Source organism: Podarcis pityusensis (assembly GCF_964106645.2).
Source record: "Podarcis pityusensis genome assembly, chromosome: Z".
Taxonomy (NCBI): domain Eukaryota; kingdom Metazoa; phylum Chordata; class Lepidosauria; order Squamata; family Lacertidae; genus Podarcis; species Podarcis pityusensis.
In genome coordinates this window covers 25,721,363-25,747,518 of record NC_138044.1, presented here as the reverse complement: position 1 = coordinate 25,747,518, position 26,156 = coordinate 25,721,363, and the positions used below count along the sequence as shown (strand labels likewise).

At 43.4% G+C, this 26,156-nt stretch overlaps 1 protein-coding gene across 1 annotated transcript in view; it reads left to right on the top strand.

The window, feature by feature from the left end:
* The window catches only part of COL4A5 (collagen type IV alpha 5 chain), a 134,009-nt gene that overhangs the window by 29,239 nt on the left and 78,614 nt on the right, over positions 1 to 26,156 (top strand). The window contains exon 2 of the mRNA XM_080990519.1: positions 20,098 to 20,157. Coding sequence (XP_080846645.1) covers positions 20,098 to 20,157 — 60 coding nt within the window. The remainder of the gene's footprint in view (positions 1 to 20,097; positions 20,158 to 26,156) is intronic.

The following is a 26,156-nucleotide window of genomic DNA, read 5'->3' as shown; positions in this document are numbered from 1 at the left end:
GAAAACATTTTAAATGAATAAAATGCAATATAAAAATTGTCTGGAACGTGCTGTGGACTTTTGTCCATAAGCATAATTTCACTGTACTTGGTATATGTTCTTTGCAAGTGATTTTATTCTCCTATTTGTACTGGGCTTTTTTTCTTTTTCAAAAAGCAGCCACCAGTAATTCAGTAACTTTCTTGGGCTGAATAATACAAAGGAGTCTGCGTGTGTGTGTGTGTTTTAAAAAAAACTATTTTACAGGTGTTCAGAACTACACCCCCTCCTCCCTTGTCTCATCAGACAAACCTCACAGTGACCCTATTGAACTGTGTTGCTTTCCGAAAGCAAGGCTTGTCTCCTATAATTGGATGCCTTTAAGTTCCTCTGACCCATCAGATTGTTGCATGTGTTGAGATGAAAGATCGTGAGGCAGAATTGTGGCTACTAGTGTTGCAGAGGCAATTTTCTTTTTTTCTTTTTTGCAAGTCTGAACAGATCAGGCATTGTACAGACTTCAAAGGGTTGACGTTTCAAGATGTAAAGGAACCTTTCCTGCATAATTTAGCCTTCTTAAAAAAAACAGTGGTCACAAGAACTTCTACCAACAATATGAGCTTGAGGTCCCCCCCTACCCCCCCCCCTGTAAACCATGAAAGTCTTGTTTGAAGGTTTCGGATGGGGCAGGTGGAGTAGAAGCTGCTCTTTGCAAAACATTTTCCCCCTGCATTATTTCCATTTCGTGTTAGCTTCCCATGTGTGCATAACTCTATTCCATCCCAGTTCTGCATTAATCTGCAGTTTTTGACAAAAATGCATTCAACAACATATTTAAATATCTTTTGATATTTAATAACTATTAAAATGTGTTTCTTATCACAAAGTACAATTTGGCGCATGCATGCATTTTGAAACATTTTAAATTCTAAAATTCAAATTTTTATGCATTTTGGTAAACATGTAGAACAACAAGAAGTGAGAAATCTGAAAGATAATTTATGTTTCAGTTTGCATATTAGTCAAGAAGGTGAGAGTTGAGTTAATTTATAGAAATGAGGACCAAGTAAAATTCTCCTCCATTCCTGCTCCCATGTAAAGCCCTGCAACCATTTTAGGGGTGCACAAGCAAGAATGAAAATGTTTGCTTCTTTAGAACTGATAAAGGGCAAAGTGTGCAACAAAATGCCCTGTGCGATTCCTCCCTGTCTCTTTGCCAAGAACCTTTTCCAAGAGAGGGGAACAGATTCTTGTTCCATAGTGGAAAGCGATGTTCCTTTGAGAGCGAGCCTCCTTTAGAGAGAACTACATACACCCCTGAAATGTCTGCTGTGAAAAACATCTTCCATGAAACATTTGGTGCAGGTGCAGGACAAGGAAATCTGGGACACCTGGCATCCCTTAATACTGCAGTTTCGTAGCATGAATCGCTTGCTGGTCCCCCCCCAACCCCCCTGAAATAGAGAATGATGTCAAACTTGTTTTTGTATAATCTTGAATGAGTTGGGCAGAGGGGAAGCACTCTGTCCTCCACGATAAAGAAGTATGATGATAAATATGGTGTGACTTACGTTTAATTTGTCTCCTGTGAATTTTGCTATGCTACTGAACTGGAGCCTGTCAACAATTTTTGCATGTATACTTCTTGCTAAGCCTGAACTGTGAGCGCATTTGCAACTGTGTATTTTTACTGTTTTCGGTAGCTCTTTCTCTGCTTGTCAGGGCTCCTTTCAACCTGCCAGTTTCCTGATGTGTTCTTGTCTGGGCAGGTGGGAAATCCCTTTTAACATGCTGTCTGGCCATTCATCTGCCTTTTGACCTGGATAACAAGCAAACCTTAGCTAGGAAACACTCCAGGTGTTGAGATAAATTTCAGCTTGCTGCTTTCTCCAACTCTTCCCCCCCCCCCTTTGGTCCTATGTTGTGTCACAGAATAAAACTAATTCATTTTGATCTGCTTCAGACATAATGCTAAACCATAGCTTTGTACAACATGGATGAGCCTTATTGAGCCTCGAATTTGAACATGCACTTCCCTCTCCTCCCCTGCGATGGCTGTAAAGAGGCAATTGGAAGCAGCTATTCACAAGGGACGCGGGTGGCGCTGTGGGTTAAACCACAGAGCCTAGGACTTGCCAATCAGAAGGTCGGCGGTTTGAATCCCCGCGACGGGGTGAGCTCCCGTTGCTCGGTCCCAGCTCCTGCCAACCTAGCAGTCCGAAAGCATGTCAAAGTGCAAGTAGATAAATAGGTACCGCTCCGGCGGGAAGGTAAACGGCGTTTCCGTGCGCTGCTCTGGTTCACCAGAAGCGGCTTAGTCATGCTGGCCACATGACCCAGAAGCTGTACGCCGGCTCCCTCGGCCAATAAAGCGAGATGAGCACCGCAACCCCAGAGTCGGTCACGACTGGACCTAATGGTCAGGGGTCCCTTTACCCTTTACCTTTATGCGCAGTGTGTCACTTATTTGTCCATTGCTCCAGTTGTATGCAGTTAAACCAAGTTATTCTACTTCCTGTTAGAGCTTCTCTTGTTTGTTCTTTGCTTCATTTTTTCCCACCCAATCCTTTATTTTAAGTATTTTCTTCACTTTTACTTCTTTTTCAATTTCCTTTTTTCAATTTACTGGGAAGTCTTCTATCATCTCCACCAGGGTTAGTGGGGAATTTGCTGGTATAAGTTTTCCTTTATATTTCACCCATATCTTAATGATATTTCTTAATAAGGGATTTTCAATATTCTGCCACCATTGCCTATTTGGTTTGATAAAAAATATATTCACTAACTTCTCCCTCATTTCCTGTGCACCACTCTCTAACCGTTTTAACACTCCTTGTTCTGTTATCCCATGTATGATATATCTTAACTGATCATATAAATCTTTGTGTTTTTATATTATAAACCACTCTGTGATCTTCCGGACCTGACTTGGTATAAGGCAATTTCCTATGTTTTCTATATTCTTAATGGTGTATTCTTATAGTCTGCTAAATACCTATTGTCTGGATTTATTGCATCAACAAGGGAAGCTGTGTTTGAAGGAGGGGGAGCTGGCAGAATAAAAATACAGATGAATAGGATTTGAAGGAATACAGAGAAATCTGGGAGTGGAGAGAAGACCTGGCAAGTTTTCCTAGGGATGTGGCTGTGTCAAAGAACATCAGGAACAAACAAAATGTAGCTAAGTCCTATGTATAATTATCTGGGAATGGCTCCCGCACAATTTAATGAGGACATGTTCATGTAATCATGAAAACCTCTAGGTTGTAATGTTGTGCATGTTTCCCTTGTTGGTGTAGACACCATTCTCAATTTGTGTGATCAGTACACTTTGAGGTTACAGTTCCCCAAAGTTCCTGGGACATGTTCTGAAAACATGACACTTATTTGAGCATGTAAAGGTAATTAGGTAAAGGACCCCTGGACAGTTAAGTCCAGTCAAAGGCGACTATGGGGTGCAGTGCTCATCTCGCTCCAGGTCGAGGGAGCCAGTGTTTATCCACAGACAGATTTCTGGATCATGTGGCCAGCATGACTAAACTGCTTTTGGTGCAGCAGAACACCATAATGGAAGCCAGAGTGCACGGAAACGCCTTTTACCTTCCCACCGCAGTGGTACCTATTTATTTACTTATATTGTGGGTTAAACCACAGAGCCTAGGACTTGCCAATCAGAAGGTTGGCGGTTCGAATCCCCGCGATGGGGTGAGCTCCCATTGCTCAGTCCCTGCTCCTGTCAACCTAGCAGTTCGAAAGTACGTCAAAGTGCAAGTAGATAAATAGGTACCGCTCTGGCGGGAAGGTAAACGGCATTTCCGTGCGCTGCTCTGGTTCACCAGAAGTGGCTTAGTCATGCTGGCCACATGACCCAGAAGCTGTACGCCGGCTCCCTTGGCAAGTAAAATGAGATGAGCGCCGCAACCCCAGAGTCGGTCACGACTGGACCTAATGGTCAGGGATTCCCTTTACCTTTACCTTTTAGTTAACATGCCAAGTTTATGTGTTATTTTTGCATAGATGTTCATATGATGATTTTTTTGAAGAGCCCATCTTCCAGTGTCCCTGTCTATTTAGAGGACTGTTTCGTGCTGTCTTCTCTGGTAGACTCATGGAACTCAAATGGATCCCCAGCACTTGCTTGGATATATCAGCTGCTGCTGGACTAGGGTTCAAATTCCCACTCAGCCTTGAAGCTTACTGGGTAACCTTGGCCCAATCACCATCTCTTAGGCTAACCTACCTCACAGAGTTGTTGTGAGGAATGAGGTGAATCATGTACACCACTTCGAGATCCTTGGAAGATAAAGTTGGTATATAAATACACTTGATCTCTGTGAGGCAGAGAAAAACTGGTGAAGTTTCTGTGCTTTCCAGGAAACTCTTTCATCTTTTTCATCCATGGAGGAAAATCGTATTGCAGCTCTGTACAGAAATGGGTGGGTTTTGGCTCCATGTCTTCTTGGTCTGAGCAAAATGCCTTTCTTTTGAAGTGAGCAGAGTGAGTTAATGTGTGTACATAGAGAAGAGCCCTTCAGGGTCTCTTTTGTGAGAGGAAGTGGGGAGGAGAATACCATAGCTTTTTACTTCTTCAGATACAAACTAATGTGTCAGACCCCATTTCGGCTGTTGAATGGAGAGTATAAATGCTGGCGCACTAAATCCCCTTGATCGCACAGTTGAGTGAGTTTTTAGTGAAGTGCTTGGAGAGGATCACGGAGTAAGACCTTCAGCAAATATTTGTGAAATACCACACTTTTGACCATATACCTCATTTTATATATCTGCAAGTACCTGTAAGCTCTTGCCAGTCTCCGTTATTCTGTTGTACTGTGTTTCTCACTTCCATAGCTTAGACCTAGAGCATAATTTCACATTCTTAATAAAGTTCTTACCGGTGACTTTATACATTGGAGGGTGCCAGGCTAAACATGCATTTTGGTTCATTTCTTCATCCTTTACCTGAACATGCTTTATTTTTCAATATATAAAGCTATTAACAGCTAGGGACCAGTTTACTTAACTTGCAGGATCAGCTTACACCATGTTTGCCTCACCGACTGCTTTAATCAGCAGAACTGGCACTGTTAAAGCTGCTACATAATATTTATACCACATTTATAATAAATTGGTATTTTAGTATGGCAGAACATAAACTCTGAAACTCTGGGCCTGTTGACACCAGGCAGGAGCCATTACTGTACTTTTCCCTGCACCTGCTTAGAACATTTTTGTTTGGTTGAGTCTATCCCAGACCCTCCAAGTGTCCCTATTTTCCAGGGACGTCCCTGATTTAGAGAAGCTGTCCTAGTTTCTGATTTGATCCCGGAATGTCCGGTTTTTCTTAGAATGTCCCCATTTTCATCGGAGAAATGTTGGAGGGTATGGAGTTATCCAGTTCCTGAGCCATCTGAAGGCAATCCAGTATAGGGAAAGGTTTTTTAAAAAATAGTGTTTTATGTTTTATGATATTTTTATATATGTTCAAAGCTGCCCAGAGTGGCTGGGGCAACCCAGTAAGATGTGTGGGGTATAAGTAGTAAAATTAGCATTATGGAATAGGACATCTCTATTTTCATCGGAGAAATGTTGAAGGGTATGTGTATCCAGATAAATAGAAGTTACATGTGTTTTATTTCTTTTTAGCTGCTGCTGATTTTAATCATTTTCTGGATTATCATTTAAATATTTGTTTTTTAACTTCATCAAAAATTGTAATGTTTTATATTTTTGTAAACTGCTTCGATATTATTTTTTAACTATCAAGAGGTATATATATATTTTGTTAAATGAACAAAATAAGAGAGGGATGAGGCAATCCAGATGAATCCCGCCAACCCTCAAATGGGACAGGGGAAGATGGACGTTGTAGTCCGCAACTTGTGGAGGGCCACCGCTTCCCTATCCCTGTTGCAGTACTTGGCACACACAGCACAAACCTCTCTCTGCTGATAATCCTTGCTGGTAGATCAGGGTTATGGAGCATTTGGCCTTCCAGATGCTGTTTAACTAGAATTCCAATCGGCCTTGAGTACTGGCCATGCTGATTGGAACTGACGCAAGATGCCGTTCAGCACCATCTGGAGGGCCAAAGGTTCTCCACCTCTTGTGACAGATCATGGTTATCCAATGTGCTGCTCTCCAGATGTTGGATTCCAGCTCCCCTCCTCTTCAGGCAGTTTGGCTGGTGTCAGGGATGATGGAAGGCCAATATCTTTTTGTAGATAAATATCATTGTTTTGTGGCTTTTGCATCAGGTCACTTAATCATTGCATCATTAATGTGGCGGTGGAGGAGTTTGATCCATCAGCAATGCAATGTAAGCTGTTTACAGGAGACCAGCTGGACAAAGAGGACTTAAACAGTTTGGCATTTGTTTGCTTGGTTTCTCATTTCTCCAAACGGCCCTCACTCTTTCCTTAGGTTTACATGCAAGGTATTACATGCATGCACATATACCACCAAACTGTTGTTTGTCTGATCCCCAGGTGTTCCATAAACTCCTCTTAAATGTTGGCATTTCCTTTGCTTTACGAAAGCTTTCCCAGACTGATATATCTATATTTAATGGTTTTAATTGAAAGGCGACCAGAGATTAATAGAACCCCATGCAGCAGTAGTAAAGCACAGGCTTTTCATGCATGCAGATGGTTCCAGATTCAGTTCCAAGCATTTCCAGTTAGAAGATCTCAGCTAGCATGACTTGGAAGCACCCCTCGGTAAGATATTGGAAGCCTGCTGACAATCATGGACTAAGATCAGTGGCCTGATTATGGTATAAGCCTGCTTCCATAAATGCACATTGCCGCACAACTAATTTGGGCACTTAGCAATAATTCTGAGAATTAAGCTAATAATTCTGAGAATTAAGCTAATAATTCTGAGAATTAAGCTAATAATTCTGAGAATTATTAAGCTAATAATTCTGAGAATTATTAAGCTAATAATTCTGAGAATTATTAAGCTAATAATTCTGAGAATTATTAAGCTAATAATTCTGAAAACTAAACTAATAATTCTGAGAATTAAGCTAAACGGCACAAGATAGAAAAATATTTTTTGGGATACGTGCATAAGACTTAAGCTGATAGACTCTGCTTTGTAGGCTACTCTAAAGATGGGTCTTGGGTAGCAAATGGTATCTTCCAAACAGGCCAGTAGCTGGAGTCCAGAGTAGATGGGAAACAATCACAGGAACATGGGAGGCTGCCTTTATACACCACTGGTCCATCTAGCTCAGTATTGTCCACACTGACTGGCAGCAGCTCTACAGACTTCCCAGCCCTTTCTGATGTTGCTGCAGACTGAACTGGCAACACAGGCACCAAAGGAGTTATTCTGCCGGGGGTGTGTGTGTGTGAAGGAATTAAGCACTGAAAGGGGGAGTATTTTAGTTTCTCACACATGCAAAAAAGAGAATACAGTGGTACCTCGGGTTAAGAACTTAATTTATTCCGAAGGTCCGTTCTTAACCTAAAACTGTTCTTAACCTGAAGCACCACTTTAGCTAATTGGGCCTCCCGCTGCTGCTGCGCCGCCGGAGCACAATTTCTGTTCTCATCCTGAAGCAAAGTTCTTAACCCAAGGTACTATTTCTGGGTTAGCGGAGTCTGTAACCTGAAGCGTCTGTATTGCCTATGTATTTTGCTTTAAATTTCAGATTTTGCAAATGTAAGATACTTTAAAACAAAAAGGAAAGCTAGGAATCTGGAGATTATGGTTCTTCTAGTGGGAGGTGACAACTGCTACCTTGTGTCTTGCCCTACACTACCCCATGGGCACCCACAAGTTATACATGTAAAACATGTACTCTACTTCTGAGCTACAGCTCAGACAACCTGATTTAACATGGATTGGTGGTCAGGTGCTGGAGCAAACTGACAGGAAGACAGGTGTGGCAGGAGGAGTCTTTTTAGGACTTTCAGTCATGAAAGAGTTTCTCAGAATGGGGACCCAGGCCTAGAAAAAGTCATATAAGTCAACTGAAGAACCAACAGCAAGCCTCCTGGTCTGGCTAGGTTAGGCTGACAAAAACTATACTTCCATCTCTAGTTATTACCCGGGGGCAGGGAGTGGCAGCAGTGCAGTAGAGATCAAGCTAGATGTTTTCTCTGCCTGAGAGCTGCCCCCGTGACACAGGGGTTTGGGTGCTACTGCCCTTGATGCCTCGCCTAAGACCTGCACCATATAAATATGGATAGCTGGGTCCTGATTTTTGGCAGGTTACAGGTGGTGCATTTTAAGAACATTGACAATCCAGAGCATGTCTTAAAAGAAGGTGATCAAGATGAGGATTGTTTAAAGAGCAAGCTGTGGGCTTTGCAGAGGCATCTATTTGGCCACTGTGTAAGAACAGGCCAAGATGGGCCTGAGACAGCAGCCAAGTTTTTCTTAGGTTTAACCTGGAGAAGTGAATCTAAAGGGAGGGAGGCTAAATCCCCAAAATGCTGGTTGTCTTGTGCAGATAGGTAATAGCTGAAAAAAACCCTTTTTTTGCTGGAGAAACCAGCAGCGAACATCTTCCCCCCCTCCCCCTGTGTCTTCCTCAGGTTTGTGCAGGTGAAGCCACTTCTTTATTTTTGCTTAGAGACACAATGGTTTGCATAGGCTGTGAGCCAGGGCATTTCCCGTGCTAGCCAGGTAGGCAATAGGTCACACCTTTTTAGCTTGGGTTTGGTGAAAGAGGAAGATTGTTCAAGCACGGAGAGAGTGGAGATGTAACAAGATGGTTTTGCTTGCCTGCTTTGTCTGATAATTAATTTCGTACAAAATGTTCTTTTTTGCAGGTTGAGTGCTCCCCCTCCCCTTATTTTTAATCCTCTCAAGGTTTGCAGGCTTAACTGTGCCGCCTCATGTGGGTAAATGGCATCAACATGTTATTCTAGCTGCAGGTGTTGTTGTAATAACAGCTTCTCTTGTTTTTTATAAAGCGTAGGAAGCCTTCAGGGAAATGAATTTCTCAAAATCCCCTAAAAGGTCAGGGTTATCTTGATTAATCAGGACCATCTAAAATTTCATGTGTCTTGGCAAAATACAAAAATTAGCCATCTTACCTGATGAGTTCTGAACATGGAAGAGGATGGTTATTCGGCTACTTGAAGATGGGGCTTAATTTTGGGAGGAAGAAAAGATTCAGAATCCCAGAATTGTAGAGTTGGAATGGGCGACAAGCATCATCTAATCCAACTCACAGCAATGCAAGAATATTTTGCCCAACATGGGGATCAAACCTATGACCCCCAGATTAAGAGTCTCATGCTGTCAGGGGTTCAGGAGCAGAGGCACAGGAAAGGGAGGAAATAGAGAGCGAGGGGGAGGAGTCCGAAGGAAATGTTAGTGATGACAGCGGTCCGAGGTCTCTGAGTCTTTCCAGCGAATCGGAAGATTCACAGAAAGGGGCTCCCATGGTCAGAGCAAGGGGGGTGCCGAGGGGGACACCCCAGGAAGAAGGGGCCAGAGGGGACTCAGAGAGCAGCAGTTGGAAATCAGGACCAGCGTCCACACCAGAGTGCAGTAGGGGGGAGGAGTCCCAGGCATCGGGATCAGGCGGCGCACTGCCAGTGGGAGGACATGAGTCAGGATTGGCCACGCCTCCATCGGGGAGCGAGGAAACGGTCGAGAGGAAGGTTGAAGGCTGGGCGCGCGCCAAGTTCAAATGTACAGGAGGGCGGCGCAGTTGGCAGCCCGGATAGGGAGCCAGGTCCCAAAGCCCGCCGAAAAGAGGGGGAGGAGTCAGGGGGGTCAACGTCAGCGTCAGAAGAATCCAGGAAGGAAGGGACCCCGGGGGGTAGCAGGACCCAGAGGAGAAAGGAGAGACGTAAGAGGTGGAGTAAGGCTAGAATCTTAAACTGGTGTACAGGGGGCGGAGACTCAGATGGAGCTTCGCCGATCTAACCCCTAGACGTAGAGCTGGGGCGCTGCGGCTTGAAAATGGAAACTGTACTTCAATAAAGACTTTTGTACATTACTGCCGGCTAGCGTTGGTCCTCTGTGAGCTGGGACCTGGAGCCAGCTCTGACACATGCTCTACCAAATGAGCTACTCTCAGATCAAATAAAGTACTTATTCACGGTTTGCATATTTTAACTACCGTATTTTTCGCTTTATAGGACGCACCCGACCATAGGATGCACCTGGTTTTAGAGGGGGAGAACAAGAAAAAAAATTCTCCCCCTCTCTGTGCAGCGCCCCTTCAGTGAAGGGTCAGGAGAAACGGAGCCTCTTCCATTTCTCCTCCCGCTTACCTGAAGGGGCACCTACCCTTCAGCTAAAGGAACCCGAAGTCTCCGAAGCGCAGTGGGAGCGGTCCCGCCGTGCTCCAGAGGCTTCAGGCGGCTATCTTTGAAGCCTGGAGAGTGAGAGGGGTTGGTGCACACAGACCCCTCTCGCTCTCCAGGCTTCAGCAAAAGCGACACAAAGCCCCCAGAGCGCGGCGGGACCGCTCCCATTGCACTTCGGAGGCTTCGCATTGCTATCGCTGAAGCCAAGGAGCCTGTATTCGCTCCATAGGATGCACACACATTTCCCCTTAATTTCTGGAGGGAAAAATGTGCGTCTTATGGAGCGAAAAATACGGTACATAACTCGCTTCCACAGGAGGCAGGGATGGCCACCAAGATAGGGGTCATTCCATATCAAATCAACGCAAAAAACAAGGGTTTTGCCACCCACCATCTCAGATTTTGATGAAACTTGGTGTACACCCTTCCCTTATGATTGAAAGAAACCCCCTTAGATTCCCCCCCCATCTCAAATGGTTTTAATTTTATAGCACTTCAAAGTTTCGTGAAATCTGTGTTTCTGTCCCTCTTGAGATCCTCGGCCTTGTGTGCATTTTATATTTTTTCTCCATAACCAATGATCAGATCTCTTTGCAATTTTACACAGAGCTCAATAACATGATGTGGATTTCAGGGAAAAATACTCAAAAGATTTTATAAATGCCTTAAAAAATGTATAGATGTAGTTTTTTTTGGTGGAAAAATGAGGTTTAGGAAACCTAAATTTTCAGCGTGAGGGCACGATGGAAACAAAAGTTTTTGATGGTGAAAATTATTGCAAAGACATGCTCTTTCTCAACAAAGAATAAAATTTATGGGTCTCTTTTGTCTTCTAACAAAATTTTACGTTTTTTGGACATCTTGGGGGGGGGAAATGGCTACTGGGTACAACTTTCCTACAATCCATAGCTGTAATAGAAAAAAATAATGAAACAAAGTTGTTCATCTTAAAATCTAAAATAATATTGGTTATTACAGGGGTTTTCAAAAGTGCAGACTTGTTTTTCAGTTTGGGGTATTTAAAGCTATGAAAGGTGGCTATACAGTGGTACCTTGGGTTAAGAACTTAATTCGTTCCAGAGGTTCGTTCTTAACCTGAAACTGTTCTTAACCTGAAGCACCACTTTAGCTAATGGGGTCTCCCGCTGCTGCCGCGCTGCAAGAGCACGATTTCTGTTCTCATCCTGAAGCAAAGTTCTTAACCCGAGGTACTATTTCTGGGTTAGCAGGGTATGTAACCTGAAGCATATGTAACCTGAAGCGTCTGTAACCCGAGGTACCAGTGTATCGTGAAATCAATCTTAAAAAAAAACCACAACCGGCACTACCACAGGATACTAAGTACTAGAATCAGAAGTCCAGTGGTACCCTTGTACCTCATCTTGGGTGATGAATGAAAAGTTTTCACTGAAATCTAGTAGAATAACGGCAGTGTGTGAAGGAAGGTTTTCTTTTAAATTTTTAAGGAAGGAAGACTGTGACTTTGCTATGAAAGAAAGAGGAATCAAACATTCTATTTTATCTGTTAGATCATCAATGAACTCATCTAGTGTTGCAGTGGTTTTGATCAAGGCACAGCTTCCTTATAAGGACTCCCAGGGCTAGGGCTAGGGGGGCGGGTTAAGGCAGATGGAAGAAGGCCATGTCTCTCCCCTCACCTCAGAATAGCATACACATCTAGCATATACGAAAGACTTCTCTGAACTGCAGTCTCAGAAAACATTTTAAAATGTCTCATATTTTGTATTTCTGAAATGAAAAATTATTTTTTAAATAATTTAAGCCTAATTTGATGTACTCATAATTGAATATAATGCATAATTTTACATTCTTTTAATCTTTTTCTTGCTAGGTCTTATTTCCTTACATGTCAGCATTTAAAGTTTCTGACTGATTTTTTTTTTTTAAGATTGATTTCACGATATAGCCAATTTTCATAGTTTTAAATACCCCCAAACTGAAAAACAAGTGGATGTATGATTTTTGTGGTTCATGCTGTGGCCAAAGACATGTGATTTGATGGTGAGTTTGGCGTGACCCAATGCAAAAATCCTGAGAATCCATGTGGATCCGTGCTTTGTAACCACGTTTTTGCGCCATTGCAGCCCCACACAACAGTGGGTGCGTGGTTTTTTTGGTGCAGGCTGTAGCCATGTACATGATATGTGATCTGATGATCAACTTGGGGTGACCCAATGCAAAAATCCTGAAGATCCATGTGGATCCGTGCTTTGTAACCACGTTTTTGCACTACTGCGGCCCCAGGCAACAGTGGGTGCGTGATTTTTTTGGTGCAGGCTATAGCCATGGACATGATATGTGATCTGATGGTGAATTTGGGGTGACCCAATGCAAAAATCCTGAGGATCCATGTGGATCCGTGCTTTGTAACCACGTTTTAAGTGGGGAGGGAAGGAAAAACACTGAAGGGACAAGGAGCACGCATGGGGTGTGTGGAGAAGGAGCTTTTCAGTGAGCTGAGTGGGGAGGAGGGAGGGAAAGAGAGCACGGTTGCTTTAAAGGAGCCAACCAGACAGGAGCCGCTTACACCCGTGTAAGCTTCTCTCCTCTCCTTTCCCATTTTGCTCCTTTAAAGCGAGATGGCTCTCCTCCTCTCCCTCCTCCCCGGCTCAGCTCGCTGAAAAGCTTTGCTGCACCTGTGTAAGCGGCTCCTCTCCCGTGTAAGCGGTTCCCCTCTCGCTTTGCTGCTTCAAAGCGAGCCACGGAGGAGGGAAGGAAGGGGAACCATGGATCCTCTGCTTGTGGCTGCAGCAGGATCCCCCCGCCATCCATAGGCATTCACTCCATAAGATGCACAGACATTTCCCCTTACTTTTTAGGAGGAAAAAAGTGCGTCTTATGAAGCGAAAAATACGGTAATCTCAGAGCCTCTGTCTATAATTTTTGGAAATTGTTGAAGAACAGGTGAGGTCCCTGTGGACTGCAGCTGGGCAAATGTCACTATATTCAAAAAGGGAGGGAGGAGAGGACCCAGGCAATTGCTAACAAGTCAGCTTGAGTTGTTTTAAACAGCATGTGAGCACTTAGAAACGGATTTGTAAAAATGTTACATGGGAAAAAAAACACGAGGCACTACACTTCTGTAAAACAAGAAAATTCTTAATAAAATATTTTTAAAAATAAAAAGAAAGAAAATGATGCTGTGATTACTGAGATCCAGCATGGATTTCTCAAAAACAAGTCATGCCAGACAAATCTCATTTCTTTCATTTTTCTTCTTTTTGGTAGAGTTACATGACTGGTGGATCAAGGGATTGCTGTGGATGTAGTGTGTCTTCATTTCAGTAAGGCTTTTGACAAATTCCCCCCTGGATATTCTCATAGAGAAGCTGGTTATATGTGGACTAAGTGATGTTACTGTTAGATGGATTTGTAGCTGAACCCAAAGTGTGCTCAACAATGGTTTCTTGCCATCCTGGAAAAAGTGACAAGTGGGGTACCACAGGGTTCTGTTCTGGGCTTGGTGTTGCTCAACATCTTTGTAAATGATTTGAATGAAGGAATAGAAGGGATGCTTACCAAATTTGCAGGTGACTGGAAGGGGTAGCTAATACATCAGAAAATAAAATGAGGATTCAATGTGACCTTCACATTCTTTGTAAATGGGCATTCTGTTTCGCTCATTGCTGTACTTCGTTACTATGGCATCAGTTTGCTGGAGAATTGGCCCAAAACTAACAAAATGAATTTCATTAGGGACAAATGTTCAGGTTCTGCACTTAGGCAGGAATAATCAGATGCACAAATATAGGATGGGGGATACCTCGTTTGACTGTAGTGCATGTGAAAAAGATCTTCATAGACCACATGAGTCAACAGCGTGATGCAACACCAAAGAAAGCTAATGCTATTCTAGGATGCATCAACAGAAGTATAGCGTCCAGTTCAAGGGAACTAATAGTACCACTCTATTCTGCGTTGGTCAGACTCCACCTAGATTATTGTGTCCAGTGCTGGGTACCACAGTTTAAGAAGGGTGTTGACAAGCTGGAATGTGCGCACTGGCAGGTGTCCAAGATGATAAAATGCCTTATGAGGAATAGTTGATGGAGTTGGATATGTTTAGCCTGGAGAAGAGAAGACTGAGAGGTACTATGACAGCAATCTTCAAATATCTGAAAGGCTGTCACATGGAAGATGGAGCAAGTTTGTTTTGTGTTCCTCCAGAGGTTGGATCTGAACCAACAGATACTAGTTACAAGGAAGGAGATTCCGACTAAGCATCAGGAAGATGCTTTCTGTCAGTAGGAACTGTTAGATGCTGGAATGGACTACCTCAAGAGATTGTGGTCTCTCCTTTATTGTTTTGTTTTTTTAAAAAGGTTGGGTGGCCATTTGTCAGGGATTCATTAGCATTGCAGGGGGTTGGACTAGAAGATCCTTGAGATCCCTTCCAACTCTACTGTTCTGCTCTTTCTCTGTCTCCTGCTCCATGTATTCCTTTGAACCTCCTGCCTGTCTGGTGAAATTTTCTGGCAGTTTGAAATGCTGGTCTCTGTTTTGTGACACAGCAGTTGGTCCTCAGGTATTGTTTGCTATGGATTTGTGGTAAAAAAAAAAAAAAAAAAATCTTAATTGTGACTTTGAGCAGCTTTGTGCAGGCTTATTTACCCTTCACTGGGTCTTTAGGGGGTGGGTGCTGTTATGAAGGGGGATAAACTTCAGCGAGAGAGATCTAACAAATGATTCGGTTAATAGTTTAAAAGGCTGGTTTTTTGACACTTTCTGGAGTATGACAAGTTTCTTTGTAAACGGGCATTCTGTTTCGCTCATTGCTGTACTGAGTTACTATGGCATCAATTTGCTGAGCAATACCTTTCTGATAAACTAAAGAGGTGTCTCTGATAATAGTAATAATAATATTTAGTACCTGCAATCTGCAGGTTTCCAGACTTGAAACCTTCTTTCTCACATAGGATGAACTCAGTCCTCTAAAGCATATGCTGTGTTGCATAAAAGGTGCACACCCACCCAGAAGAATAAATAATCCCTTTTCTTGTTTATTTCTGCTCCTGGAAACATATGCAGTTTTACTCATTTATGGAAAAACATACAAATACTCAAAGAAGACTTATTGATTTGGGTGGCAGCAGTATCTACAATCAGACGAGAACAACCGAGGCAGAGTGCAATAATTAAATGACTAGCAATATTGTTAATTAAGGGACGCGGGTGGCACTGTGGGTTAAACCACAGAGCCTAGGACTTGCCGATCAAAAGGTCGGCGGTTCAAATCCCCACGACGGGGTGAGCTCCCGTTGCTCAGCCCCTGCTCCTGCCAACCTAGCAGTTCGAAAGCACGTCAAAGTGCAAGTAGATAAATAGGTACTGCTCCAGCGGGAAGGTAAACGGCGTTTCCGTGTGCTGCTCTGGTTCACCAGAAGCGGCTTAGTCATGAGCGCCGCAACCCCAGTCAGCCACGACTGGACCTAATGGTCAGGGGTTCCTTTACCTTTAATATTGTTAATTACAGTGGTACCTCGGGTTAAGTACTTAATTCCAGAGGTCCGTTCTTAACCTGAAACTGTTCTTAACCTGAAGCACCACTTTAGCTAATGGGGCCTCCTGCTGCCGCCGCGCCGCCAGGGCACGATTTCTGTTCTCATCTTGAAGCAAAGTTCTTAACCTTAAGCACTATTTCTGGGTTAGCGGAGTCTGTAACCTGAAGCGTATGTAACTTGAAGCGTATGTAACCTGAGGTACCGCTGTATATTTTTGCTTTCTGTACAATTGCACAATGTGGCTGCCAAATTGATCTTTTATTCATGGCCTTTAACAATTTTTATTTTATTTTTTTTGCTGTTTTTTCTGCTGGTCTCTTACGACTTCGCCTAATGTTTTATTTTAACTGGGAGTGGTTACATTTTTTCTGGCATTCTGAAGAAATAATGATCTTGTAATACAGTCGTACCATGGTTTTCGAACAGCTCAGTTCTCTAACGTTTTGGCTCCCGAATGCCGCAAACCCAAAAGTGACTGTTCCGGTTTGCGAACTATTTTTGGAAGCCGAATGTCTGACGGGGCTTCTGCGACTTCCGATTGGCTGCAGGAGCTGAAATGGATTACTAAATATCATTATTAGTTTTAAATTGTATTTTTATTGTAACTTTGTTTCATTTTAAATTGTAGAGTTTTGTTGCTGCTGCTGCTGTACTCAATAACAAAATATACAACAGTGTACAAGTTAAACACACACACATATGAAGATGAACTTGCCTGGAAACTAGGTCACTGAAGTTAAATGCTCAAAATTCTAGCTGCTGTGACATACCATCATTTGTTCTTGCCTCCCACCTCTTGATTTTTCAATAGAATATTAACTTTACAGTGGTACCTCGGGTTAAGTACTTAATTCATTCCGGAGGTCCGTTCTTAACCTGAAACTGTTCTTAACCTGAAGCACCACTTTAGCTAATGGGGCCTCCTGCTGATGCCGCGCCGCTGGAGCACTATTTCTGTTCTCATCCTGAAGCAAAGCTCTTAACCTGAGATACTATTTCTGGGTTAGCGGAGTCTGTAACCTGAAGCGTATGTAACCTGAAGCGTATGTAGCCTGAGGTACCACTGTACTTTTAGCTCTGGGTGCCAAAAGCATCAGAGAAGACGAGGAAGTTATTCTTTCCCTCAGAACTGGACAGATTTGGCTTACCTGCATCTTCCGACTGAGAGCAAGGTGTGCCACCTATTGGCTGGCATTCTTATTGCGACAATTCCTGGCTAGGTGAAAAAGATACGGCTCTTGAGTCCGTGCAGAAATAAAGCAGCCAGTTTAATAAGTATAAAGAACTATCTGCATGAGTGGTGCAACAATGAAGGCAAGAACCTGCAAGAAATTGCTTCTTCCCTGTAATCAGGAAAATGTGAAATGTATGGGGACACATGTTAGGTTGGCTTAGTTGGTTTTAAAAGGCCTGTCTAATCAGGCAACAGATTTTTTTACAACACACACTTGTGTTGTTTTAGAAGAGGCATTTCCCATTGTGCGTGTGAAAGAGAATAAAGAATTCCTCTTACAAGGTCTGCTGTGACATGTTCTCAAATGAAACAAAAGAAGTTGTTACACACTACTTTTTAGGTGGGCCTCACATAACAGTTCATATATATGGAACAATCACTGATTAGAACAAGCCATGATGACTTCAGAAGCCTGTGTAATAGCAGTGTGTGTGTGTATGTGTGTGTTCATATAAACATGTATGTTTACACATGCAGTGTCTCATCTTCAGTTCTCATGGCGCTTTTCAGAGTGCACAAGGATAGGCCTCTGCCCTAAGCAGCTTACAATAATAATAAAAAAAGATTGATGCAAAGAAAATGGAGAAGGGGGGGGCAAGTGTAAGCATGGAAACAATACGCAGTGGATTCAATTACAGATGCTTAGGCTTCACAGCAAGATGTGAGAATGAGAGGGTTATGCCAAAGGCCTCAAAGGAAAAGTGGGCTTTGAGGTGGGTTGGATGTGAAGAAACACCAGCACACAGGTGTCCTGGGAGGCAGTTCCAAGTACCGTATTTTTTGCTGTATAAGATGCACTTTTTCCCTCCTAAAAAGTAAGGGGAAATGTGCGTCTTATGGAGTGAATGCAGGCTGCGCAGCTATCGCTGAAGCCAGAACAGCAAGAGGGATCGCTGTGCAGTGAAAGCAGTGGGATAGCTGGGTGAAGCCTCTTCAAGGCAGCAGGAGGAATGTGTGTCTATCCCAGAAGCCAGAACAGCAAGAGGGATCGCTGCGCAGCAATCCCTCTTGCTGTTCTGACTTCGCTTCTCTGGAGTGGCAGTGCGCAGAGAGGGAAAGCTGCGCAGCGCCCCTTCAGCAAAGCGGGAGGAGAAATGGAGCCCCTTCCATTTCTCCTCCTGCTTTGCTGGAGAGGTGCTGTGCAGAGAGGGAGAGCTTTACCGCACCCCTTGTCTAATCCCCTTTTGAAGTCACCCAAGCTAGTAGTTGTTGCTCAGTCTTGTAGCAAGTTCTGTCTTTTAACCATACATTGTGCAAAGTTCTTCCTTTTGGCTGTCCTGATCTCCTACCTAGCAGGTTCCTTGGATGTGTGTGGGGTGGGGTGGGGGGTGATAGAAGTATCTTCAAGGTTCAGGGTATCCTGATGAAATCCTTTGGTTGTTTATTAAATAGTTTAGTACAACATTTGATTCAGAATATTTTTTTTCTTGTTTTCCTTCTCTAAAAACTAGGTGCGTCTTATGGTCGGGTGCATCTTATAGAACGGAAAATACGTTGTATGGGGAGCAAGGGAGACTTGCTGTAGCTCATGGGTATGCAAACTAAGGACCATGGTCCGGATGCGACCTAATCGCCTTCTCAATCCGGCCCTCAGATGGTCCAGGAGTCAGCGTGTTTTTACATGAGTGGAATTTGTCCTTTTATTTAAAATGTATCTCTGGGTTATTTGTGCTGCCTGCCTGGTGTTTTTACGTGAGTAGAATGTGTGCTTTTATTTAAAATGCACCTCTGGGTTATTTGTGGGGCATAGGAATTCATTCATCCCCCCCCCCAAAAAAATATAGTCCGGCCCCCCACAAGGTCTGAGGGACAGTGGACTGGCCCCCTGCTGAAAAAGTTTGCTGATCCCTTCTATAGATGCTTGAAGTATCAGGTAGAGCTTTGGAAAGGGGAGGGTAGAAGAGTGAAGATGAACGGCAGGGCTGAGGGGAGAAGAGTTGGGGGGGCAAGGCGATGGAGGGCTCTGAAGGCAAGGTCAAGGAACATGTACTAGATTTGGAAATAGACAGGAAGCGTGTCTATTTAAGGAGGGGTGATTATTATGAAGGGAGGAGAATTATTTGGGAAACAGATTTCTGTGCAGATACGAGGGGACCCCGGTTGAGGCAGGGGAAGATCAGGGAGGCAGGGGGGTGCTGTTGCTGTTTTAAGGTGTGGTTCAGTCACATCACAGCACATCCGGGTTGCACAATGAAAGCTGATTTGGAGTTCTTGTGCAACAAACCTGCTTCCCCCAGGAGATCCGACTTCTTGAGATAAGGAAAGTGACTGGTAAAATGCAGTGAGGAGTCTGGAAAAGCACTTGCTAAACGTTATGTACTGAAGTTCTCACCCTGGGCCAGCAGGGGGATACTGTAGATGGTTCAGGTCCACATATGCAAATAAGGGATCGAAAGTGACATTCAGTGATTGGATAGTTACAGAAAATGGTTACTGTTGCGTTCTAGTGGAGCTCTATATAAGCAGGCTGGCTGAACCCTTCAGTTCAGTCCTGTTCTGGCCTGTGAATAAACAAGAGCTGTTTGAAGAATCGCTGTGTCGTCTGATATGTTCACCCACAACTTAACACTAAAGACTTCTTGCCTCCCTGCAAACAGAGTGAAAGCTCAATAAATGGGTCATTTAGAAGCACCCTTAGGGTGTGGGATGGCCTGGGCATGAATCAGAGTGTGTTCTTTTCTTTTTTTAAATCATTTTTATTAATTTTCCGATAAAAAACATCCAATTAATATATCCAATGTTGTCTTGAGGGAAAAACTAGGGTTGGCTGTTGTTGCTTCTTCTTGGTTTTTTCTTTCTTTTTTTGAGAGGTTGTTAAAGGGAGAAGCAAGGTGATCTGCATTTCTCCCCCTTTCAGGGTTGAGATTATTCTTAAAAGAATATGTGAGGTCAGTCCATTTAACTGATTAAAATTCACATGTTGCACTCCCAATTCCCCCCCCCCCCCCCGATTGATGAAGTGTGCTAACCTTAAACTGTGTTCATAAAACAAGCGATTGAAATTCCTCCTCATTAGCACATATTTGGTGGGGTGGGGAAGTTCTTTGCAAACTTTTAATGTTCTCTTTTTATTTCTCTTTTCTAGGCATGCCATGGATGTTCGTCAGGATCCAAATGCGACTGTAGCGGAACAAAAGGGGGAAAGGTGAGCAGGGGTGTGTGTGTGTGTGTGTGTGTGTGTGTGTGCAGGAGGAAACATATCTGGATCCTGAAGAGTTTTTGCTCCACTGGACTAAAAGAATTTGACAAGCCGCACAGCAATGAAAACAATTTATATTCTGCTCTGTTTTCTCTAACAAAAAAATATAACCATTTGTTTATAGAGAGTTTCTAATAAATGCGTTCAGATTTCAATGTTAGTAATTAGGATCGTTGTAAGAATTTAAATATTTGTAACCTGCCAGTTGGCTAAGTCTCAAAGGCAGATTGTTAAACATTCTATGAATTATACCTAAAAGCACATGGAATATATTTATAGGATACTTTATAATACATATAATCCATTAATTATTGCATACCTTACAAAAGAGGGAGATCAGGGGAAGCATTCCTTTCAGTACTTGGGTCCTACTATGAATGGAGCCTTGTGTACTGGTATTGATACCTTGAATTGAGTACATAAATTTCAAGATCACCATAACTGGCTCTTCTTACTGCTCAAGCCAAGAACCTGGTTGTGGCATTTTTCACTAGATGCAGTTTCTGGGCCGTATTCAAGGGCAGCACTACATAAAGTGTGTTGCAGTAGTCTAGATGGGAGGCTATTCCTTTTTCAAAAAAAATGTTTATAAAATCTCAAGGTTGTATGCAGAGTTAATAAAAATGCAGGAATAAACCCATTTATTTATTATCATGAAAAAGAATTACACCACTTGATTGTAAAAAAAAAAAGCCCAACAACCTCAAAGCACTTTACAAAAGGGGGAAAAATAGTAAAACTGAGAAAAAATGGACAACCCTACTTGAAAACATACCAAAGTTCAAATAATAAAACAGATTAAATTACCTCAACTTTCTATACATCTGCATAAGCTTGTCTAAACAGAAATGTTTGGGGCAGGTGCCAAAAATAGTACAGTGAAGGCGCCTGCTTGATCTCAACAAGCAGGGAGTTCCAAAGTTTGGGTGCTGCCACACTAAATGATCAAATGCAGAAACAAAACATTATGTACAAAACAGGAAAATATCCAACCTAAGGCAAATTTAAACCAACTGGTACTAAAAGTCAGATAAGGCCTGGGAATAAAAAAAATGAGTTGTTTTTATTCAATTGTTCAAAAGGACCCTAATTGACAGCTGGTTTGGTGCCTGCTTCAGTTCAGAGAGGAGAATGTTCCACAGAGAACACAACAGAACAGACTCTCCCCCAATTCTAACAGGGTACACTTTCAAAATCTGAGCATGCCCAAAGGACCATGAAGTCCAACTACTTCAGGAAACATATTTATTAATGCCAATTATATATCAGTCCCTAAGCATTTTTAGGAAACTGCTCATGGAGGAGAGAGCTACAGATGGCTCCTAGCCATGATGGCTCTGTTCTGCCTCCATGGCTGGATCAGCAGTGCTTCTGAATAGCAGGAGCTGGAAGCTGCAGGAGGGCAGAAGAGTGTTCTTGTGCGCAGGTCCTGCACCTAGTTGGCTGCTGCGAGAACAGGATGCTGGACTAGTCCCCTGAGGAAGAACTGTAAGAAAACAACATGGCATTTTACAACTGGTATTAACAAACTCTTCTCCTGCGCCCATTAGATTCCAAGCTATTTTTTAAACTCTCTTAAATACTAAATAGTAGCAACACCAATAAGAGGAGTAGAAAAAAGAAAGGAGCTAATTGGGGAAACCCCAAAACTTTCCAGATCACCTTTAGGAACATAGGAAGCTGACTGATTAAGGATATAGGTCCATCTAGCTCAGTATTGTCTACACGGACTGGCAGCTGTTGTCCAGGATTTCAGGCAGGAGTTATTCCCTGGAGATACCAGGGATTGAACCTGAGACCTTCTGCATGCAAAAACAGGTGCTCTACTACAGAGCTCTGGTCCTTCCTCCTTGGCCTGATGCCTTGAGTCAATATGGAAGGAGTGAGGCGAAGGAGGAGGGACTTCTGTACATTTGGAGTTCTACTGTTTTGGTAAGGGATGTGGGTGGTGCTGTGGGTTAAACCACAGAGCCTAGGACTTGTTGATCAGAAGGTCGGCAGTTCGAATCCCCATGAAGGGGCGAGCTCCCGTTGCTCAGTCCCTGCTCCTGCCAACCTAGCAATTTGAAAGCACATCAAAGTGCAAGTAGATAAATAGGTACCGCTGCAGTGGGAAGGTAAACGGCATTTCCGTGCACTGCTCTGGTTCGCCAGAAGCAGCTTAGTCATGCTGGCTACATGAACTGGAAGCTGTACACCGGCTCCCTCGGCCAATAAAGCGAGATGAGCGCCGCAACCCCAAAGTCGATCACAACTGGACCTAATGGTCAGGGGTCCCTTTACCTTTACTGTTTTGGTGCCACCATAAATAAAGCCCTGTCCTGTGTTGTCACTAGGGTGGCCATGTGTTACACTCTGCAGAGGGCAGTCTTCTGTTGGATTGATTCTTCTGTTTGAGGGATGGGGGAACCTGTAGCTTTCCAGATGTGGCTAGCAGAGCGTGCATTGATGTCTGTTAGCATATGGAGAGCCACAGTTCCCCACTGCTCTCCTGAATATGATTTAAGCTGGTTTTTGGTTTCTGCTTCACTTAAACATCACTTTAACACCCTCCAAGGCACCCTATTTCTATAATTTTTAACTTGCTTTAAACTGTTTTTCAATATTGTGTTTTAATTGTTGTAACCCACCCTGGATAAAATAAGTGGTTGTGCTTGTGAATGTAAATTTCCAATGGAATTGAAAAGCACAATTCAGTTTCTTTTGGTTCTCAAACTTGCCACTGAGTTACGCTTTCAGTGCCAAGCGGCGTTGGTGCAGTAAACATTTCCCCCAGTGAGTTGTTCGGGGTGCCTCACAGAAGCTACCCCAGGGGCCACGCCTATCTATCCAGGTGGCTCAATTGAATGAGATCATATTTTGGCAAATGTGCTTGCCAAAGGTTCATAGCATATGTGTGTGCTAAGCCTAAGGCTTAGTCTTCTTGGCAATAATACAAGGTTAAATGAGGTTGTGCTGCTAAAACTTCACTTTGTTTTTGTTTGTGTGCGTGTGCGCGTGCACACACACATACTTAAAAAGTACCATTATGAACTTCTGTCATAATGATAGAGGGCCTTTTTTATAAAAGAAAGAAAAAGAAAGATAAATGCTGTGTGGTTTGAACAAACAAGGAGGGCTTTTTGCAGGAGGCAAAGGGTCAAGCTAGGCATGGATGCTGGTAGCAGATGCACCCAACTGCAACTTCAGAGAGGAGTACTGTAGCTGGATCAGGCCTGTGGCTGAATCAGGCCATCTTGTCCAGAATCCTGTTCTCACAGCGTCCAGCCAGATGTCCTAATGGGGAGCCTGCAAGCAGGACCTGAGTGCAATAGCAGACCACCACATTTGGGAGTCCCACCAATTCAGGGGGCTCCCTGCCTCTAGCATTCCCAACACAGCTAGTAGGAACAGATAGCCTTATCATACATGAATAGGTCTAGTCTTCCACCTCCCTTTCTTAAGACCATCCAAGTTGGGTTTTCATCAGGATTCCACATTGACATGGTTTGATGAAAATTGATAGAACTGTTTATGAAGTAGTTATGGGGAAGCTTTGGCCCATCAGATGTTGCTATGCCATGCTGTCTTGGCTTTCGTTTTTTAAAACCAACCTTCCTTCCTTCCAGCCAGAATCAACATATCCTTCTGTATAGATAAAAATGAAAATGTAGTCAAGCTCTGCAGTTCTCATGGCCATGATAGGCAGCCATGCTAGCTGCAGCATAAGGAACATCAGGCCAGCTATTCAACAGGGGGGGCAAGAGTTCCCTGGGAAGAGAGATTGATGGTTATACCATTCTGAGAACTGTAGCTCTGTGAGGGAAATAGAGGGTCTCCCAAGAACCCTTAGCACTCTTCACAAACTGCAGCTCCCAGAATTCTTTAGGGGGAATTGTGACTGTCAAAGTGGTATAACAATGCTTTAGATGTATGGTGTGATTGTGGCCTCTGTCAATGGGTGACTGCGACAGTGATGCAGGACAAGGTATCTCACTCTGATGGCTTCCATTTGTGCTAATCAGTTTCCTCCTGTAGGACAAGTTCTTGGCGGGTTCTTCTTCGGGGCATGAACTGTCATCCATCTCTCTTGTTCCAGATGCTTAACATAGCTAATCCATGAGAACAATTCAGAAGCACACACTCTTTGTTGAGTATCTAAAACAAATAACACCACATGTACACCTTTTGCTTCCCTAATCCCTGCGCAAATTGCATGGGCTCCGATGCTGGAAAACATCTGCCTGACAAGAGGCTGCAGTTCCGTGTGCTGCTGAACAGTCCCACCTGCGCTATGTGAACATTAAAGGTCTTTGCCATGATTCAACCCTTTCCACTGTTTCCCAACATACACATTTCTCAAGGCAGATTCTATGCATATCAGGGCTGATCTGCACTTGCCTTCTACGAGGAAAAATTACACTGTATGTTGGTCTCAGAAGGCAGGGCTGCCCTTGCTGCATCCACCAAAGGAAAACGGGCATTTTAAGAGCGTGAAATAGGTGGAATTCAGAGATAGCAATCTCACATTTCGAAATTCTTTCCTCTCACCAGGAAGTTTAAAAAGTGCTTCCACAAAATATTTATTTTCCCGTAGCAGTGTTAGGGAACCATTTCATATCAGCCCCAGCCAGAATAGCCAATAGTCAGGGATGATGGGAGTTGTCATCCAAAAACATCTGAAGGGTCACTGCTTCCTCATCTCCATCCTATAACCAGCCTTAGTTAAAAAAACAAGCAAACCACAGTACAACCACTGCAGTTAACAAATGAAAGGAATTATGTAACTAGTTCTGTCTCTTAATACTGCAGGGCCTTAGCAGTGTTTGCCCCTGAGCAAGTGCTATTTAGAGATGTACTGCCTCTGGAACTGAGTAAGATGTGATTGTACTGTATGTTCAAGGAAAAGAAGAGAACTATAGTGCAACCAATTAGGAATCATCTTAGTGGTGATTATTTCAAACAGGCTGCATGCTATTTCCTGAGGCTTAGAAAAGCTCCCAAGTCAGGCTGGCTTACTCTCCTGAGCACTTAGGACTCTGCAAACTGTTTCCTAGTGGCTGGGCCTGTCTTTGCCTTTTACCCCCTGTTCACCTTGCCACCACCTCACTACCTGCGTGCTAGGTACAGGGTGTGATAGTAGAATGCATGCCAAAGCTACATATTTAGTGCTTAGGACAAACAAACAATCCATACAAAAGTGAATGGAATGCTTGAGGACTTTCCTGGATTCAAGGTATTTGGGCCATGTTAAGATCAAACCTGGCAATGGATTAAAGTAGAAATAGCAGGCTCACGGAGCTGTGCAAGATAATCCCTTCCAGGTATCACCTATTTCCTGTACTAATTAGCAGCTCACTATAGGGGAAATTCATATACAGTGGTGCCTCGCAAGACGAAATTAATCCGTTCCGCGAGTGTCTTCGTCTAGCGGTTTTTTCGTCTTGCGAAGCAACCCTATTAGCGGCTTAACGGATTAGCGCTATTAGCGGTTTAGCGGCTATTAAAGGCTTAAAGGCTTAGCGGATTAGCTGCTAAAAGGCTATTAAAGGCTTAGCGGCTTAGATAAAGGGGGGGAAAAGCGAAAAAAAAATCTCAAGACTCGCAAGACATTTTCGTCTTGCGAAGCAAGCCCATAGGGAAATTCGTCCTGCGAAGCAACTCAAAAACGGAAAACCCTTTCGTCTAGCGGGTTTTCCGTCTTGCGAGGCATTCGTCTTGCGGGGCACCACTGTATTGGATGCAAGATTTGGTTGACCTTTTGGCCATGATGTAAAGAATTAGTTCAATGTGCCAAGGCTGACCCAGCTTTCAGAAGTGGATCACTAAGAACAAAAAACATAGAAGATCTTGGAGCACATTCCCCATGTGTCTTCATCAGGCCCTCTAAAGCAGGGATAGTTACTGCAGATAGTATTTTCCAGGGACAGTCCCAGATTTACAGAAGCCATCCTGGTTTCTGATTT